Source organism: Ambystoma mexicanum, chromosome 14 (assembly GCF_040938575.1).
Source record: "Ambystoma mexicanum isolate Mex_15411 chromosome 14, UKY_AmexF1_1, whole genome shotgun sequence".
In the NCBI taxonomy this organism is placed as follows: Eukaryota; Metazoa; Chordata; class Amphibia; order Caudata; family Ambystomatidae; genus Ambystoma; species Ambystoma mexicanum.
Window position 1 is genome coordinate 297,774,264 of NC_090940.1, and position 21,188 is coordinate 297,795,451.

General features: G+C 51.3%; 1 protein-coding gene across 2 annotated transcripts in view; it reads right to left on the minus strand.

The window, feature by feature from the left end:
- KIAA0586 (KIAA0586 ortholog) overlaps window positions 1-21,188 on the minus strand; it is a 2,241,463-nt gene that overhangs the window by 1,596,909 nt on the left and 623,366 nt on the right. For both annotated transcript variants that reach the window (XM_069637413.1, XM_069637412.1), the window contains exon 9: window positions 18,491-18,611. In XM_069637413.1, coding sequence (XP_069493514.1) covers window positions 18,491-18,611 — 121 coding nt within the window. The remainder of the gene's footprint in view (window positions 1-18,490; window positions 18,612-21,188) is intronic.

Sequence of the window (21,188 nt, forward strand, 5' to 3'; positions counted from 1 at the left end):
CGTCGGGATCCATCCCGACGGGCCGGTCTTCTTCCACGCCAAGGCCGTGGCTTAAGACCTCGATCAGCTCTTCCTCTGAGGTTGAAGCCGAATCTACGATGACGCCCTGCCCCCCCTTTTTCTTCCCTGCCGGGGATTTCACGGGGGTCCTATCGATGGGCACAAAAGAGGACTCCCTCCGAGGTGGCAGGGAGACTCTGAGCCCCGAGGTCGCCACCCCTGGTGTAGCCTCCACAGGCTGAGTCAGGGCCGCCGCGACAGTATCGATAGAGGGCTTGGCCGGATGGATTAAGGCCTTCACCACCTTAGGTGCGCTCACCACCTTATCCTTGAGGGGGGGGACACTGCCTCGCTCCCCCTCCGATGGGGCCTTCGAGCTCGACCGGGGCCTCTCCAGGAGCTTCGCCGGGTGCTCGCCCTTCCTCTTACCGACCCAGAGCGTTGGCTCGTGGCTGAAGGTGCCGGGGAGGATGCGCCCTGCCTGGCGCCCGTAGAGCCCGACCGTTCGGCGCTCCCGGTGCCAGCGGACTCGCGGTGCTTGGCCTTGTGTTGGACCCCCGTCGCCGGGGCGTCCTCAAAGGTCTTAGAAGACCGCTCGGATTTCTTCCTCTTCTTCTCGCCTGACGGGCTCTTCCCTTCCAGCCAGTTGGCGAGACGTTGATGGCGGTCCTTCATGGTCCGCTCCGACATATTGCCGCAAAACGCACAGTCCTTCTCCACGTGCGTCTTGTCCTCATGTAAGCAGTAGAGACAAAAGGAGTGTTCGTCCTCCTTAAAGACGTTCTGCAGCTGGCATCCAGGGCAGATCCTGAACAGCTTTCCGGGCGTCGAGCTTCCCTTCTCCTGGGCCATGTCCGGGCCTGAGAAGCTTCTGGAGTCCTCCAAAAGCTTAGCTCGACGAAATCTTCACCCTTGAGGGGCGCAGACGAATCCGACACGGGTCCCCGTTGATCGGATGGAGAGTCGGTGGAGCTTGAGGCTCTTTTGACCGAAAAAACAAAGTTTTTGAGAAAAAACGTGAAAAAATAGCACTAACGCTCGAGAGCAATAGCATGAGGATCCCAACACATGAACGTGCGGTAAAAATCTGAAGATGGCTGCCAGAGGCGGTGCTTAGGTAGAGGGCAGTCATTGGCTGTGGTCAGTATGACGCAGAGACCAGTGATTGGTTATTACTACGAAAGACATTTCAGAAACGAAACTGATACTGGTTTTTTCTTTACCGAGGATTCCCAGCCTGACGACGGGGAATATTCATGAGCATGTGAATCCATGTCAGACCCCATGCTGGAGAATGTGGAAGATATTATGGGAAAATGGATCCTAGGTATAGTGACCTAGGAAGTTGGAATGACCCCTATGTGTCAATCAGCACATGAAGTTACTTGTGATTTCTCAAGTATAGTACATTCATTCTGTAATTTGTAAAACATTTTACATATAGATATCTTCTTGACAGCAATTGTAAGATTACAAAATAACAGTTTATTTTCAGGGACACAATTCTATAAAAAATAAAATAATCTCTGGAATACATTAGTAGTATTTTAGTAGTCACTGTGATGACGTCATCTCAGTATGCGTCATGTTCATAATAACATTCTCATTCAATTGTGTGGTGGCAAGTTAGAAGGGCGGTTTCTGTCTTTTTTTGACTAGGTTTGTGCACAAGATACAATGTATGCTTTACGCATATTCAATGTAACATTTGGTGATTTCTTTAGAACATTGAGTACAATTTATAAAATGGGTACTACCCTGGCAGAAAGTTGGGAATTCTTTGATTTTTAACGTTCTGTTGATATTAGTCTGCATTTCTTCTATGCTGGTTAGACATTCAATATATGTATATTATTTTCAACACATGCTAGTTTTGTGCAAACACCTCATTATACAATTATTCGACCAATATTACCTCTGCTGGTTAGTGTCAGTTGAATGCATATTTGCAAACAAAGTATATGGCCCAGTCAGATTGATCCTGCAAAGTTTGGTGAGGTTTCGTCAAGGGGGGCAAAGTTATTAGGGGAATCCCAAAATATGTGTTTTTAATCAGTTAATTACAACTTTTAAAATATGAGAAGAGTGCATCCTTTAATTAAAAAAAAATTGGTTTTTCCCATAGTCACAATGGAAAAAAGAATTTGCCAACACCTACAGCCCAAACCGCTGGACGGATTTTCACCAAATTTGCAGCAGGAGCGGTGGCTTGGTTACGAAAGCATGCTTTTTGTAAATTTGGTGTAAATGCATCCAGCAGTTTTTTTTTTAAACAAGCAAAAAGTAGGTTAAAGAAATGTGCGATATCTGGATTCAGTCCGCGATTGGTCTAGAGAGCGACGCAAGCTTTGCGACAATGGAAGCGCTTGCCGATTGGACAATAAAAAACATGAGTTGCGTCACATTTCTGGAAACGCCCGCCATGATGGATTTGCGGACAGCCGCCGTTGTCCACGAACACTGGTAAAAACATAATCAAAAACACAAAATTGTACTTGTTAAAATAATGAAACAATCTCTGGGAAGGTGAGGGGTGATGAGGATGGGATAAGTCCTTAAAAAGCCCAAAAACAAGCGTGTTTCTTCTCCGATGTCTGCAAACAGCCCTGGGCAGTCCTGTAACATCGGGGAGCATATTAGATGTTCGGGGGCATCTATGCTTATTTCTGCATTACAGGGTTGGTGAATGGCTCGTATTGCACCATTCAATGAAACTGCATGAAACTTCGGAATTTAATTCTAGACCTGATTCTGAATGGTTATCAAAAGTGTGGTGGTGTTTGGTCAAGAGGGAACAAAATTAGGGGGTCCCAAAATATTGTAAAGTCTTATAGATTTGGTGCCATTTGACAAATCTGCACAAAAGTTTGCAAAATGATTTTCAATCTAGATGAATAAGTTACTTCTTACCTGGTAACGTCCTTTCGACGGGATGTTCCTCCGACGTATTCCTTATCTTTGATAATACGTTTCCAGCTTGCTGGCCTCGGAAATGTTTTCTGTAGAGGGCGCTGCGCACCGACCTCCGCCGAGTCGATGTCCCTCGACGGCCACCGTATCGGCGCCGACGTCACCATGCCCATAAATACCCACGCGCTGCGTCCGTTGCTCAGTTCCGTTTTGTAGCATAAGAAAAGACATGCCTGAATCGGTTAGTAACCTTGAAGGAGCGATAATTGCAACCACAAGGGAAGTTATCACTGCGGGGATGGATGGGAGGGGCGATAAGGAATACGTCGGAGGAACATCCCGTCGAAAGAACGTTACCAGGTAAGAAGTAACTTGTTCTTCGAAGGGATTGTGTCCTCCGACGTATTCCTTATCTTTGATAGACTCCCATAGCAGTGGTATGTAATTGGAGGAGGGAGTGATAAGGAACAAGTTACTTACCTGTAACTGTTGTTCTCCAGCATGGGTCTGGCATGGATTCACATGCTCATGAATATTCCCCGTCGTCAGGCTGGGAATCCTCGGTAAAGAAAAAACCAGTATCAGTTTCGTTTCTGATCTGTCTTTCGTAGTAACAACCAATCACTGGTCTCTGCGTCATACTGACCACAGCCAATGACTGCCCTCTACCTAAGCACCGCCTCTGGCAGCCATCTTCAGATTTGGAAGCACGTGAAGTGGCAGTATGACCAAGTGAAGAGCCGCAGAGGGGTAGGCGGGAGGGTTCGCATGTGAATCCATGCCAGACCCATGCTGGAGAACAACAGTTACAGGTAAGTAACTTGTTCCTTCTCCAGCATGGGGTCTGGCATGGATTCACATGCTCATGAATAAAGAATACATAGCAGTACACACATGCACAACCACGGGAGGTGGCAAAGGCTCAACATCAAGCATCTTACCTCCTCACCAGGCTCACCTCAGGCGAACAGGTTGCGCAGCACTGCTTGGCCGACCCTGGACTCCTCCCTGGAATCCCGGTCGACGCAGTAGAATTTCGTGAAGGTGTGCGTCGACCTCCACGTAGCAGCCCTGCATATGTCCAGCAGGGGCACACCAGATAGGAACGCCGTGGTAGCTGCGATCGCTCTGGTGGAATGGGCTCTCGGACGGCCAGGCAGCGGTCGGTTTGCCAACCGGTGACAGCACATGATACAGCCGGAGAGCCATCTGGAGATGGAAGCCTTCGAGAGAGCCTTCCCCTGATTGACAGGTCCAAAGTTCACAAAGAGTTGTGACGTCTTCCGAAAACCCTTCGTGCGGTCCACGTAGAACTTCAGCGCTCTAGCTACATCCAGCGAGTGCAAAGTCCTCTCAGCCGGCGACGAAGGCGACGGGAAGAACACAGGTAACACCAAGGGTTCGTTGAGATGGAAGTCCGACGGTACCTTGGGCATGAAGGAGGGGTGCGTCCTGAGCACTACCCTCGTGTCGTGGAAAGTCAAGTACGGGGCCTTGCAGGAAAGGGCCTGGATCTCTCCCACTCGTCGTGCGGAGGTGATGGCCACAAGAAAAGCTGTTTTCCACGATAGAAACTTCAACGGGGCCGAGTGCAGAGGCTCGAACGGAGGTCCCATGAGCTTGGTCAGCACCACGTTGAGCTCCCACGCCGGGGCCGGAGCCTTCACCGGCGGGAACGATCTGAACAGTCCCTTCATGAACTCTTTCACCAGACGATGAGACCACAAGGACGTCCGCCCCGTGGTTCTGGTGTATCGGGAGATCGCAGCAAGATGAATCTTGATGGACGCGTGTGCCAGACCAGCTTTGGCCAGCGTCAGCAGGTACGGCAGTACTTGGGGAGCCGTAATCCGTAGAGGGTTAATCTTCTGTGCGCGGCACCAGACAGAGAACCTCTTCCATTTGTGTCCATAGCATTTAAGAGTCGAGGACGCCCTGGCCTTTGCAAGAACCTCTCTGCAATCGGCCGGTATGTCGTATCCTCCAAACTCTAGCGCTGCAGGAGCCAGGCCTGCAAGTTCAGCGACTTCGGGTCGTGGTGGAGGATGGCGCCTCCTTCCCTGGAGAGTAGATCCGCGTCCGCCGGCAGCTTGATCGGCGGGGACGCTGACAAGTCCAGCAAGTCCGGGAACCATATCTGCCTCGGCCACGCAGGTGCGACGAGGATCATCCTGCACCGTGACCTCTTGAGCTGGTTGATGAGCCGGATTAGCAGAGGCAAAGGAGGGAACGCGTAGAGGAACAGGCCCTCCCAGGGGAACGAGAAAGCATCGCCCATGCTCCTCGTCTGGGGAAAACCTGCTGGCGAACCTCCGGCACTTGGTGTTCGTCGCCGTCGCGAACAGGTCGATCTGGGGTGTGCCCCACCGTCGGAAGAGGCGATCCACCAGATCCTGCCGTAGTTCCCACTCGTGGCACGAGCGCAGCTCCCTGCTGAGTGAGTCGGCGATGGTGTTTTTTATCCCTGCCAGATGAAACGGCACCAGAAAAATCCCTTGGGCGACGGCCTAATGCCACAGGTCCTGCGCCTCCTTGGACAGCGCTGGGGACCTGGTTCCGCCCTGTTTCCTGATGTAAAACATGGTGGTGGTGTTGTCGGTGAAGATCCTCACCACCTTGCCCTTGAGGGACGGAAGGAAGGACCTGAGGGCCCAAAACACTGCACGGAGCTCCAGGACGTTGATATGCAGGGACTTCTCCGTCGGGAGCCAGAGTCCCCTTGCGTGCAGATTTTCGGTGTGCGCTCCCCACCCTTCCAGGGAGGCATCCGTGGTCACAGTCTCCTGGTGGGCTGGGGCCTGGAAGTCCATGCCCGCCGTCAGATGCGCGCGGGTGCCCCACCACCGTATCGCTCGTCGGAAGCTCTCGTCGAGCTTGATCCTTTCCTCGAAGCTGCCCGTCTGGATCCAGCGCGCATCCAGGAATTCTTGCAACGGGCGCATCCGGAGCCTGCACATGGGAATGAGGTAGATGCAGGAAGACATCATCCCGAGGAGGGACTTGATGGACCTCAGTTTGGCCGCGTCGGCCACCAACATCCGTTGCACCTTGCCCAAGATGGTCCTGGTCCTCTCCTCCGACGGGGAGGCCAGAAGGGACACTGTCGAGCCTCGCTCCCAGAAACAGTGCGACTTGCGCGGGCACCAGGTGGGATTTGGCGTAGTTCACGGAGAATCCCAGGTCCGTGAGGAGTTGGACGGTCCTTGCCGTGTGGACCACGGCGAGCACCCTCGTCTTGGCGCGGATGAGCCAGTCGTCCAGGTAGGGGTAGACGTGAATCCCCTTGCGGCGCAGCTGCGCCGCCACCGGTGCGAGGCACTTGGTGAATACCCTGGGTGCCGACCGTAGTCCGAAGGGAAGGGCTTTGAACTGGTAATGACGCCCTTGGACCACGAACCTGAGGAATTTCCGGTGCCCCTTTAGGATGGGGATGTGGAAGTAGGCATCCTCCAAATCCAACGACGATAGGAAGTCTCCTTCCTCCAGCTGACCCAGGACGTGCTGGAGGGTGACCATCCGGAACTTCTGCGCCTTGATGAACTTGTTCAGACGTCGCAGGTCTAGGATGGGGCGCCATCCTCCCGTCTTCTTCTTCACGAGGAAGTATCTCGAGTAGACTCCGGAGCCCCGAAGCCCCTTTGGGACGAGTTCGATGGCGCCCTTCCTGAGCATCGCCTTTACCTCCAGGAGAAGTTGAGGGGCGTGAAGTTCTTTCCTGGCCACGGGGGGGACGCGCGGGCACCTTCTTTGAAACTCGAGCGCGTGGCCCCGGGCCAGGGCGTCCAGCACCCAACGGTCGGTGGAGATGGACTCCCACACGCTGACGAAGCCCGCCAGCCGGCCTCCCACCGGGGTGCTTCGGTGGGGGCCCGACCCCACGGCCGGTTCAATCCTGCTTGGACGCGGCCTTGCCGCCTTGACCTCCTTGGCGACGACGGCGGGGTCCGCTAGACTTGCCTCGTCCTCTGTAGGCCTCTTGCGACGACGAGCGGGCCGCTTGACGGTAGGAAGCGAAACCGCCGCCGGAACCTTTGGAGGCGCCCTTGCCTCCGCTGCTCCGAAAGGGCGTCCGTCGTTGCTGCAGAACTCCAAGGGCCCGGGCCGTCTCAGTATCCGCCTTGATGGCCTGAAGGGAATCGTCCACTGTCTTCCCAAACAGATTGTTCCCGTCGAAGGGCATGTCCAGGACTCTGGTCTGGACGTCCTGCCGGAAGTCCGTAGCTTTGAGCCATCCACGACGTCGAAGGCAAACGCCGTTGCCCAGCTGGCGGAACCCAGTGTCGGCGATGTCCGTCGCCACGGTGATGGCGTGGTCCGAGGCCACCTCACCTTCCTGCAGGATCTCCAGGGCCTCCGCCCTCTTGTCGTCCGGCAGAAAATCCAGCAGGGGAGCTATCTTGTACCAGAGCTCCCTGTCGTAGCGAGCCACGATAGCCAAGGCGTTGGCCGCTTTAATCGTCGTCGCTGCCGACGAGATGACTCTGCGTCCCATAGCATCCAATTTCCTTCCCTCGCCGTCCGGCGGGGAAGTCGATGTGGAGGCCGCACCCCCCCCCCCCCGCTTTCTTCCTGGCTGCCGCGGAGACGACGGAATCCGGGGTAGGCTGCGCCCGGAGGCACAGGGGGGCCGTGTCCGGGACCCGGTACTTTTTCTCGTACCGGTCTCTTCTAGCTGGCGTCGTGGAAGGGTTCTTCAAATGTCATCCAACAGAGGCACTGCGAGGACCGTCTTCCTCTTGGCCTCGCGCCGCTGATAAAGGAAGCCTTCCTTTTTCTTCTCCTCAGGGCAGAGTTGGAAAAGCTCGGAAGCCCTGGAGATCATGGAGTGGAAAGATCCGATCTCGTCGGGCGGAGAAGCCCTGGCGGGAGGCGACGACGGAAAATCCTCGTCGTATGCCTCGTCGTCCGTACCCGTCGCTGCCGTGTCAGTCCCCGTATCATCCCCTCGGGTGGACGGGGAGGAGGGCTGGACGGGGCGCGACGGTTGAAAAGGAGGTGGTGGATGGATCCTTCTTTTCTTGGTAGGGGGAACACCAGAAGGTCCCGGTTCTGGTTCCCCCGACGGGAGAGGTTCCGCCGTCGGTAACGGTAGCCTCGTCCTTATCTCGGAGCATAAGGACTGTATGGCCAACAAAATGGCCGCCGAGTTGTCTTGCGGCGCTGGCAGAGGGGAGTCCGACGGGCGAGCAGGGGCCCCGTCGGTATCCTCGACGATGTCGTCGTCGTCACCTGCGTCGGGGTCCATTCCGACGGGCTGGCCTTCTTCCACGCCTAGGCCGTGGCTTAAGACCTCGATCAGCTCCTCTTCTGAGGTTGAGGCCGAATCTACGACGACGCCCTGCCCCCCCTTCTTCCCCACGGAGGGTTTCACGGGGGTCCTATCGATGGGCACAAAAGAAGACTCCATCCGGGGAGGCAGGGAGATTCTGGGCCCCGAGGTCGCCACCACTGGTGCAGCCTCCACAGGCTGAGCCAGGGCCGCCGCGACCGTTTCGATAGAGGGCTTGGTCGGATGGATCAAGGCCTTCACCACCTTAGGTGCGCTCACCGCCTTATCCTTGAGGGAGGGGGCACTGCCACGCTCCTCCTCTGCCTTAGAGCTCGACCGGGGCCTCTCCAGGAGCTTCGCCGGGTGCTCGGCCTTCCTCTTACCCGACCCAGAGCGTTGGCTCGTGGTTGATGGTGCCGGGGAGGGTGCGCCCTGCCTGGCGCCCGTAGAGCCCGACCGTTCGGCGCTCCCGGTGCCAGCGGACTCGCGGTGCTTAGCCTTATGTTGGGCCCCCGTCGCCGGGGCGCCCTCAAAGGTCTTAGAAGACCGCTCGGATTTCTTCTTCTTCTCGCCAGACGGGCTCTTACCCTCCAGCCAGTTGGCGAGACGTTGATGGCGGTCCTTCATGGTCCGTTCCGACATGTTGCCGCAAAACGCACAGTCCTTCTCCACGTGCGTCTTGTCCTCATGAAGGCAGTAAAGGCAGTAAAGGCAGAAAGAGTGTTCGTCCTCCTTAAAGACGTTCTGCAGCTGGCATCCAGGGCAGACCCTGAACAGCTTTCCGGGCGTCGAGCTTCCCTTCTCCTGGGCCATCTCCGAGACCGGGCCTGAGAAGCTTCTGGAGTCCTCCGAAGTGTAGCTCGACGAAATCTTCACCCTTGAGGGGCACAGACGAATCCGACACGGGTCCCCGTTGATCGGATGTAGGATCGGTGGAGCTTGAGGCTCTTTTGACCGAAAGAATCGAAGTTTTTTGTGAAAAAGCGCGAAAAATAGCACTAACGCTCGAGAGCAATAGCACGAACGCTTATACCCTGATGGTGCCCAGATACAAAAAGAGTACAGCTGGCGGCGCCAGCTTTCCAGTCATAGCTGCCCAAACCTGGAACAAACTCCCCTTAGAACTTAGAAAGGACCAACCTTATCCAAATTTCAGGCGTAAGGTTCTTTCATGGATACGATCAAATGACATCTAACGGGATCACCCCCCTCTACTAGAACCACTCGTCTTGAGTGTCACCCCCTGACTATGCCCTTTGTTAACTTGACCTCCTTTAGGGACCCGTCCACCACTGCCAGCATCTAGGAATTTCACTGGCTCTGTCCGAAACTACAAAACTGTGGCTGATTGTTACCTAGCATTGCATGCCTCCGATACATGGCATCATCTGTATAAGTATACTCAGACTGTAACACTGCTGAACTACCCCACTGCCTATTTTTGTGTGTCATTGCATATCTTTTGCTTGTCATTGTAACTAAGTTCTCAAGTCACCTTGTAAATGCTTGCGCCCAGCTACCTGCGGGTTTGGTTTTGCGCTATATCAAATAAACAAACAAACAAACAAAAACAAACCGAGGATCCCAACACATTAACGTGCGGTAAAAATCTGAAGATGGCTGCCAGAGGCGGTGCTTAGGTAGAGGGCAGTCATTGGCTGTGGTCAGTATGACGCAGAGACCAGTGATTGGTTGTTACTACGAAAGACAGATCAGAAACGAAACTGATACTGGTTTTTTCTTTACCGAGGATTCCCAGCCTGACGACGGGGAATATTCATGAGCATGTGAATCCATGCCAGACCCCATGCTGGAGAATGTTATGTATCCCTTTAGGGATGGACCGAATGTAATACGGCCTTGCCAAATCTGGTCTCTTGAGCAGTGGAGGAATCCAGATTGTAAAATGTTGTGAATGTATGTGCGGACGACCATGTGGCAGCCGTACATATGTCCCGTTAACCCTCTATGGAGAGCCGAAGAGGCTGCGATTCCCCTGGTTGAATGAGCCCTGAGATTTTGGGGTGGCTCTTTCCCTGCTAGTCTACAACATTCCAGGATGGCCAAAATAATCCACCTGGAGATGGTTTGTTTTGTTATGGGTAGTCCCAACTTGTGACCTGAGTATCCTACAAACAGTTGGTCTGCTTGCCTGATCCTAGCCATTCTGCTGATGTAAAAGCTGAGAGCTCGCCTAGGGTCCAGCCTGTGTAGCCTTTCCTCCTCTTTCCCCGGATGGGGAGGAGGGTAGAATGAAGGCAAGGTAATTTTCTGAGTCATATGGAATTCAGAAACCACCTTTGGGAGGAAATTAGGCTTCACCTGTAGGACAACCTTGTCCTTGTGGCAGATTGTATGTGGGGGTTTACAGGAGAGAGCTTGTAGCTCACTCACCCTCCTAGCAGATGTTAGTGCTACCAGTAGGACAGTTTTAAGCGTGAGAAATCTCAATGCGCGAGTGAAGAGGTTCGAATGGAGTGCCCATTAAGAAGTTTAAGACTAAATTTAAATCCCATAATGGAACCTGGAATGGTTTTGGAGGGTAAACATTAGTTAGACCCTTGAGAAATTGTACCACTAGAGGAATTTTGAAATACGATGGTTCCTCCGCAGTGCGCTTGAAGATAGAAAGCGCTGCGAGATAGCCTTTTACAGTGCCAACTTGAAGGCCTGAGTTTGCCAAGTAGAGTAGAAACGATAACACCGTTGGTGTACCACATGAAAAAGGGTTGATATTCTCTTCCCTACACCAGCAGCAAAACTTGTTCCAACGGCAGCGGTATAAAGACTTTGTTGCTGGTCTTCTGGCAGAAAGCAACACCTCCATGATGTCATCAGGGAGATCCCAATCCTTGTACCTCAACCTTTCAGAAGCCAAGCGTGAAGGTTGAGGGTTCTGGTGTCTGGATGGAGAACCTGACCTCCCTTCTGCGAGAGAAGATTCTCTTTCAGTGGAAGACGGATTGGAGGGCAGATGGACATATCTAGAAGGTCCGGGTACCACGTTCTCCTGGCCCAATCCGGGGCAATTAGGATCATGGTTTTCCGGAATCTTCTCAACCTCCTGATCATTTGAGGAATAACAGGGACTGGTGGGAACGCGTAAAGGAGTGGAAACTCCCAGTCCACTACGAACGCATCTCCTAGAGCTCCTCTCGGGGGAAATTCCCTTGAACAGAACAGATTGCACTTCCTGTTGGTGCTTGTGGCGAACAGATCCACCTGAGGGGTTCCCAGGAGGGCGAAGATCTCTTGAAGGACTTCCTGAGCTAGCTCCCACTCGTGGGAGACTGTGCTCTGCCTGCTCAGAGCGTCCGGTGTCAAATTCTTCTCTCCGGCTATGTGGACTGCCGATAGAGAGATTCCTTCCCGAAATGCCCAAAACCAGAGCTGCATTGCCTCTCTGCACAGTGGCAGTGATCCTACGCCTCTTTTGTTGAGGTAGTGCATGGCCACCGTGTTGTCCGTCATTATCAGGACATTCCTCCCCTGTACTGATGGCAGGAAAGCTTTCAGCGCTAGTCTGATCGCTCTCAGCTCTAATAGGTTGATATGTAGTCTGGACTCTGATGGAGACCAACGACCGCTGATGGTCAAGCCGTTGGCATGGGCTCCCCACCCTGTGAGCGAGGCGTCTGTGACTACTGTTATCTCCGGCCATGGTTGCCAAAACAGTTCTCCTTTCAAGATGTTCTCTGGATAGGCCCACCATTGAAGGTCGTGGGCTACCTTGTCCGGAATCCTGAAGAGGTCTGTCATTCTCCCTGAGAACTGTGACCACTGACTTCTCAGTGCCCACTGAAGAGATCTCATTCTCAGGCGAGCCTCTGGCACAAGGAAGATGCAGGATGCCATGAGGCCTAGCAAACTCAAAAAGTCGAAGGCTGGGAGACGCTGGGCATTTTGAAACTTGGTGACCATCTGTAGAATATCTTGAGCCCCCACCTCTGGTGGCGATGGCTTTTCCAAGCGAAGTGTCCATGACCGCTCCAATGAACTGGAGTCTCTGAGATGGTATCATCTGTGACTTCTTTAAATTGAGGGAGAAGCCCAGTCTGTGAAGGAAGAGGCAGACATAATCTAGCTGGGTCTGGGCCTGCTCCGAAGATACGGCCCTGATCAGCCAATCATCTAGGTAGGGATAGACGTGGATCCCTTCCCTCATTAGACTCGCCGCCACTACCAACATCATCTTGGTGAAGACCCTCGGGGCGGAGGTCAGCCCAAATGGCAGAACTCGAAATTGATAATGAGAGTTGCCAATTGCGAACCTCAGGTATTTCCTGTGCTTGAGATGGATTGGCACATGGAAATAAGCATCCTGAAGGTACAGAGATACCAGCCAGTCCTGGGGCTGGAGGGCCTGAAGGATCTGAGACCATCTTGAACTTGTCCTTCCTGAGGAACTTGGTCAATTCTCGTAAGTCCAGGATGGGTCTCAGTCCTCCGTCCTTCTTTGGTATGAGAAAGTAGGGGGAGTACCAGTCCATGTTCCTGTCCGCTACAGGTACCGGTTCTATGGCACCTTTCTCTAGCAGGTCCATAATTTCCTGCAAGAGGAGCGGATCTGGAACTTTTAGGGAGCTGTTCCCCGGTGGATGACTCTGAGGGATGTGTAGAAAGGGTAGGCAGTAACCTTGGGCAACTGTCTCCAACGCCCAAGCATCTGACGTTATAGCCTGCCATTCCGTCAGATGGTGAGTTAACCTGCCCCCTACAGGTGTTTTGTGTGTGAAGGCCTCAGAGTGGTTTGGGGGCGGCTGATGCAGATGCCGAGGGTAAAGAGGCACCTGCTGCTGCGGTTTTAGTACTTTTGACCCGTCCACCTTGGGTGGATCTCCTTTGGCCCCTTTGAGCCGGCTGTCCTCTGCCTTTCCCGAATGCGGAATAATAGCGAAAGGACTTTCCTCTTCCAGGAGGTTCCTGAGGGGCGAAAAGGAGTTTGGCGGATAGCAGCTCCTAAAGATTTTGCTGCTGCTTTAGAAGTCTAACTTTTCCAGACTGTCATCAGCCTTTTTCCCGAATAATGAAGAGCCGTCAAAGGGCATATTCAAAAGTCTGGCCTGTACATCAGGGGCAAAGCCCGACTTTCGCAACCACACATGCCTGCGGATTGTTGTACTTGCCGCCATGGCCCTGCTGATACTGTCAGCGGAATCGATGCCCGTTTGAAGTGATTCGCACATGGCATCTTTGCCATCTTTAATGATGTTAAGGAAGGCTTCCTTTTCCTCTCCTTCGAGTATGCAGTCAGCCGCCGATGAAGCACACTCCCATAGTGTGTGGCTGATCCTGGCGAGCGTACAGGTGGCGTTGATGGACTTCAACACCATACTACAGGCAGAGAAGACCTTCTTTGCCATAGAGTTGTACCTCTTGTCATCCCTATCCTGTGTGACAGTAGGGTAAGCAGTCCTACTGCTGGATGAAGTTGCCGCTTGAACCACCAGGCTCTCTGGGTCGGGTGTTTTGACAGGTATTCAGGGTCAGCAGCCGCTACCCTATACTTTGTCGACAATCTTTTATTGACTGCTGGGATAACTTCGGGAGTTTCCCAATTGGATGCAATTTTTCGTTGTAGGGCTACATGGAAGGGGACCACCGGGTCCTCCTGTGGGCCTTTGTCCAATATATCTGTCAGATCATCCTGTTGGAAAACAGGTGAAGGCGCAGACCAACCCATAAACTCAATTATTCTTGCCATCAGGGTTCTATATGGTGTTTCGCCATGTTCCCCTGGGTCTGGCTTTACAAATTCCACTTCTGGGGAAGTGTCCAGTCCACTTGCCTCATGAAGTGACTCCTGTAGTTCCTTCAGCCTTCTTTCTTCAGAGGTGAAATCCTCTGCAGTAGGCAGTGTGGTTCTTTGTAAACCAAATGTTTCCTGGTCAGAGTCTTCCTCCTTCTTCATAAATTGAAGACAGACCAGGGTATTCTGATCTCTGAAATGGAGTAAAGCCCATCTCTAGGGCCGAAGGAGCTAAAATCGTCGTCATTGGACGAGAAAATGTTGATGTCGTCGACGCCGATGTAACCGGCTTCGAAGGCGCCGAAAACGGCGTCGAAAAAACTGGAAGGGGTCTCGAAGAACTCGAGAGGATCGGGATCCTACTTGAGGGCATTGACGACGGTCTCGGCGTCGTGCCGGAGGCCCTTGAAATCACTGTTGGCTGTGGAGCCTTGGTCCTCTCTTTCATCGGCGTCGAGTCGATCGACCGATGTGTCGAGGAACCTTTCGACAACGGCGTCGATGGCGCCGATCCGTGCGTCAAAGGAACCTTCGACGACGGCGTCGAAGACAGTGCCTTCTTACCCGATGGCTCATGGCGCTCTCGGGTGGAATGTTTCGCCGGGTGCTGCGACTCGCGGCGTTTTGATTTTTTGGGCTTTTCACCCGGGGTATCACCCTCAGCTGTCTTCGAGGGGGTCGAGGCTGCGTTCTCGAAGACACTTAACATTTTCTTTCTGAATTCCTCCCACTCAGCTTGAGAACTGTGTTTGGTGGGACAGGAAACTCTTTCTGGGGACACAGAAGACGATGAGGAATGGGACCTTCAACGTCTCTTTTTTGAGTGTCTAGATCTCGACGAATGGTGGGAGCTGCTTCGAGATCTAGAATGGGAGTGTTTGAGGGCGAGGAGATGAATGCCTCGACTCAGCCGACAAAACCTTCGAGGAGGATTTGGCTGACTTACCTCCCTCGAGTTTCCCCTTTCGCTCCTTCAGGGCTTTCGCCGTCATGGACATGCAGTCCTCACACTCCGAACAATGGTGCTCGGACCCCAAGCACCATAAACAGACCCTGTGTGGATCCGTTATTGACATTTTTTTACCGCAGTCTCGACATTTCTTGAAGCCGGATCGCGGCGTCGTCGGTTCTGACGAAGAAGCCATCGTGAACGATCAGGAATATAGATATTAAACCTGACTGAACTGAGCAACGACGTTCCGAGGCCCCACGAAGCGCGGAAAAACGGAACTGAGCAACGGACGCAGCGCATGGCTATTTATGGGCATGGTGACGTTGGCGGCGATACGGTGGCCGTCGAGGGACATCGACTCGGCGGACGTCGACGCGCAGCGCCCTCTACAGAAAACATTTCCGAGGCAGGCAAGTTGGAAACGTATTATCAAAGATAAGGAATACGTCGGAGGACACAATCCCTTCGAAATAAATGTTTTTTCAAAGTTTGGTGGGATTTTGTCAAGAGGTGGCTAAATTAGAGAGGGGGATTGTAACATTTTTAGATGGCTTATAACTTTATTGCTGTTTAACGACTGTGGACAAACGTTTTCAGAAAGATTAGAGACCCAACCATGAATGTTTGTGCAAAGTCTGAATGGATTTTGTCAAGCAAGGACTACGTTTTATGACTATTGTATGCATGTACATTTTGACACTTTTGAAAAATAAAACATGGGCGGATTTCCAGAAAACTTGTGTAAGGAGCATTGGCAACGCCCTGAAAGCATGGTTTTGCAAATGTGTCTAGTAGATACAAAAGGGACACAAAGGGCACAAAATGCAACGCAAAAATGGTGAGCAAGATGTTAAAAGCACACACACCTAGCAGTGTGGAAGAGGTAGATTAGGTGGGTTAAGGAAGGCAGAGTGAGAAATGCGCAGTTATGGCTCCGATTTGTTAGTGGAGGAGGCAGTGGAAACGTTCAGTCATCACTCACTGGTCGAACAGCAGAGAAGAAAGAGGTACAGGGGCCCAAGTTCGTATGGGAGCCGGCTGCATTAGGAGGACGCTTCATGGTTCAAAAAGGAAGGGAAATAAGTTGGCGGCCCTCCTCGGCCCGGAAAAGCACATACATTCGGTGAAGGACTGGCTCCTTGATTGTCTGGAAGAAGGCAGCCCTGCCCAAATCAGAATGCAGTAGGCTTCTGAGTAGCCACAAGGGGTGCCTGGCTATTGTGAGTTGGAGCAAGCGACCATCTTGGAAGGGCCGCGAGGAGCCCGTGATAACTAGGCAGCCAAATGCCTCGTTAGTTCTTCATATGTTGGCCTGTTGCATACAGCGCTTCGGGACACACAGGAGTGTGTCCTTGCAGTGATAGTATTCTCCCTTAGATGCACACGCAGAGTTCTTCAAAATATATTTTAATAACTTTGTACATTTTTTTCTTCCTCAGACATTGCATACAACTCGGTGCCCCATGGCACTCTGCAGGGAAAATGAAGCCTTGTGGATGGTGTACCCACTTCAGAGCATCATGCAGGGAGAGCAAGGAGTACGATCTCCTGGATGGGGCGGATGGCATCGATCAGGATGGCGACAGTCCTGCGATCCCTTTAGTATTTCCAGGCCCTGCCAATTCCACTCCCCCAAAGGTTCTTTTGGTTGCTTAATTGGCTACTCTCCGCTTTTATCTTGAGAAACAAAAAACCTAGGGTAGCGCTGCGGGTATGGATGGGCCTGAGAAGTAAGGGGGGCCTGATGGTTTCAGACTTCAGACAATGCTATCAAGCAGCCCAGCTCCAGATGTTAAAGCAGTGGCTATCAGGCAAAGATAATACATTGTGGGTGCACATTGATGGAGCGGTAGTGCGGCCCCCCGGGCTGAGGTGTTGTGGCTGTCTAAGCCAGATAGCCCAGCTAGTATGAGGGTTTCCCAGATCACAGCACTGGTGGGAGTAGTGTGGGATGACTAAAACGAGGGAGCAGAGGCGGGAAAAAAAATTAAAATAAATAAATAAAAAAAGAATCGCCCTTACCGGACCGTTCATGCCATTTTTTGGGAATCCACAGTTCACCCTGGGAATGGAATGGGGGAATTTGGGAACTGGGAAGCAGCAGGGTGCACGCGACACAGATATCATGCAGGGACAAGAAATTAAATCTTTTGAGCAGTGCAAGCTGGCCTTCGGCCTGTCCGAAGCTTCGGCACTGGGTGATGCAACCAGATAACAAGTGGGCAGCGAGCAGACAGTCCACTGTGTTTGAGAAGTACATCACATCTCAGACGGGGGACACCCACCTGATCTCTGCACTTTATGCCACAATTGCCAAGGGGACTTGGCCCTACATGGGGAAGTGGGATAAAATGTTGGGACTGCAAATTTTGCCAGAGGAATGGGAATTTCTGTGGGGCAACAATCCCAAGCTAACACAGTCAATTCAGCTCAGAGAGGTATGGTACAAGGTGCTCACTCAAAGGCACTACACCCCTGAGAGGCTTCAATCCATGTTCCCAGAGGCATCAGCGGACTGCTGGAGAGGCTGCATGGGGAGGGGGGACTGGGCTCACATCTGGTGGTTGTGCCCGATCATACAACCCTTCTGAGAGGAGGTGCAAAACTCCATCAAAAAATGCTGAATGTTGATCTTTCATTGGGGATGGGGACGTGCACTCTGGGCCTTTGGGATAGGGAGAGAGCCGCGCAGGGGAAGGCACAGTTCAAGGAATCTATGATTATGGCTCTGAAATGGAAAAGTAAGTAAGCCCCTACACTCCATGAGTGGCTATTTAAGATTTGACACGTCCTGGCAATGGAGTGGGTCACATAGAACATCCAGGCGGACTATACGAAATTCCAGGAAGATCGTGGGAAGGTACTGGCTTACCTTCAGGAGGACTACCAGCTTCAAGTGTGCCCGCAGAACGTGAGGATTTTGAACATACTGTGATACTTCTGCCGAAGTATTGACTTTAGGGGTTTAATATGGCATCTAATTCAACAATTACACAACCACACTGTGCAGGTCCTTTTCCAGACTCTAGAGAGTTGTTGTTCGGCTAACGGCAGTGGTCTTCCGCACTGGCAGAGTAATTATCTACACTAATTCAGTTCACTGTAAGTTCCCAAAAGTGGGGTCAAGCTGAGAAACAGCAAAGCCTGTAAAAAGACCTGTTGTCGAAATATGTGTCGGCTGTGTAATTCCAATTAAATATTGATTAATTTCAAATTAAGTGTAGTTGCGTAATTGTTGAATTGGATGTTTTGATGCATACCCTGGGCATAGGGTGCATTTTGACACAACCACCTGCTGCAGTTACACTTATCCCAGTATTTAATTATTTATTTCCAGTCTTATACCCCAGACTTCTTTAGAAGTTTAATATGGCATGCTGAGTTTACGGGAGGTGGCAGCTATGCGGGCCGGGGGAGGTGAAGGGGCGTGTAATCGGGTTGTCTGTTACTTATTGCCAAATGTTAATAAACAAATAAAAATATATTCTGGGGCCCACACAATAAATTGAACTATGGTTTAACCCAATTGGTTAGATTTGCTATGCCAACAAAGATACATTTACACAGTCACATCAAATAGTTATGGAAAAGAAAGGATATTTTGACTTACCGGCCTCCTTCATGGAAGGTTTTGACTTTTGTTTTGGTTACTGGAGTCTTCTCCCAGAATGAAGACTGGCTTAAAGGTGATTCCTGATGCTGTAAAATCTGTTCCAAAAATCTCCCTTTTTCTGAAGACCAATATAAGAAATTTAGGTTGATGCAACAATCGTCAAATGAAAACATATGTACACAAAGTTGTATTTTGATCACATTTTGAGTTTTAATAAAATAATAAAATACCCTATACAAAGCAGAAGACTCACTAGGGGTCCAGTGAAAAGACATTTATGGGATACAGTTGAGAAAAATCGACATGTTATAAAGAGGACAACCAGACATACATATGGGACTGTTACCAGGGACACACTGGCTTTAAGTTAGTATTTTGCAACTTAAAAAAGGTTTATACACAGCCAACAGTTTTGTCTTTTGTTTAGGCAAGGGATAGGCATTTGCTAGGATTTGGCACAATGGTAATACCTGGCCATACGATACTAAATAAATCATTTGAAAAAAATGAATTGAGTACCTGGGCATATGATGACAGTACCTACACACAAGCCAAAACTGACTGCTTTGTCAATGCTTTTTCTTAACAGGACTGTAGTGGAAGGAACAGATCCAAATCAAGTGCCCGAAGGCACACTCGGCCAAGACATTTTTATTACATCTGTAGAACATTTACAACTGTAATTAAGCCATCAAATCTTTACAGATTTCTTAGAAATAAAAATGGCAGTCCAAAGCTTGATGTTACTGCTTGGTAAATGTTCAGACTGATTTCCTATACTCTGGCCTGGTGGACAGATGTATAGAAGGTCCACCTATAGTGACAGGGGCAACTCTGGGAAGCTGTAGCCAAACCAGTTTAAGGTAGCAGTGACAGGCTTTCTAGGCTAAGATCTTCAGAGGGGTGAGATTGTAAAGGGTCCACAATGAGGTCACACAATGGGAGTCACAAATTACCCTTAGACAGTATGTATAAAAAAACAGTTATTTAATTATGGCCAAATACACTAAGAAAAATGAATACAAGCATGTAGACTTATGAACCAATACCATCCAACTAAAATACAGAATGTGAGAGAGTGTTCCTGTTGTGGAGCCCCAAGCTGTCTACTGGAGTTGGTTGGAGTGTTTCCTCACTATCTATTGAGCTGGGCTGAGCATCCTACCACCACTACAAAACCTCTTTTCAGAAGTGGAGCGTTGCATAGTGTGAGGGAGTGTTCCTGGTGTTCGTGGTGGCCGTAGCTGGACGGCTGCGGAACAAAGAGCGGTCCGTCGCCCAATGGAGCAGACTGCTTTAAGTGTTGAAACCCACGTGGAGACGTCTAGTGGCGTTCCTGAAATGGCCGCCGGCACAAGAGCCCAGATCAAGCGCGGGGGAACGGCCCCTTCCAACCAAGATGTGTTGGAAGAAAAGGAAAGACGTGTGACCTTGGCCGGAGCACACCAAGTAAGTGGCCCTTCCCTGAGCACAAGTGACTGATAACAAAACTGAAAAGCTAATACGGCTCAAGTTTGGGGAAAATGACTTAGCCCATGGTGCGAGTGAGAGGCGCGGGGAGGTTGAAGGGGGAGCATCGCACAGAAACTGCTGCGCGCTCATATGCGGGGGCACGCCTAATGGAGCAGAGAAAATCAGCGTTGCCCCCCGTGGTGTGAGCCCGCTGAAGCAGCGCGCTGAGCCTAGTCTGTGTCCGGCAGAGGGCTCAGTGAACTTTGGGCTTTCCCGCATGGTTTATTCCGCCTTGCGGCGGTTACAAAATGAGGAGGCAGAGTCCTTACCAGAGGACGAAATCTACACCAAGGATGGACATGAGCCGCTTAAAAGCAAAAGTAACAACGAAGCCCCCACACTAAAACGACACAAACTTTTACCTTGCAGAGCTGTCATTCCGCTACAAGATTCTACTCGTGCAGCGAGTCGCTGTACAGCTGCAAGAGCCCTCCCCCTGACCGGACGTGTGACACACGGCTGCTGGGGGAATGCCGTGTGCACAGTGAACCGAGTAACTGTGGGGAAAGGGCAGTGGAGGCGGAGGCATGGTCTGAGAGCAACAATGACAGAAGTGTGTCCCTAGGGCTCGAAATCGTCACCCTCCACTGCCCAAGAAAAACAAATACGGAAGAAGTAACTGAAAAAGAACAAAAAAAATCTCCTGAAATTAGATATAATGCTGAACAAACACCTGTGGAAGAGGAGGTCTTTGGTGCGCCAGAGCAAAGAATTGCAACACAATTAGAAAGACCAAAAGCAATGGTGAGCCGCAGGGATTCGCTAGCTGTCGCGGACCAGCTGCTAATGGACCTCATTGCAATAAATGGGCAAATAGGTTCCAAAAAACAAGGGAATGACCACAGAAATGAGGATACCCTATGTGAGCCCAGACATGAAAGACTAAGAATGGATCCGAGAACCAGCACATGCCATTTACAACTAACATGAGGACCAACTCCTTCTCTAAAAGGAGAACAGCCACTAAAAAGAAGGAGACTGGAATATAGCCCATACCCGAGTGTAATATGCTCACAGAAAAGAAATTTGACACATAACCAGGTCAAGAATACCCAGAGAGGTTCCATGTTGCACTTAGGAAAAGAAGCATTAGAACCTTCCACTGCGACTGACTCCTCAGAGGAATCTTCCTCCGACTCCTCCTTCATTCAAAGAGAATTTCCCAAAGTAAGAAGGCTGAAAC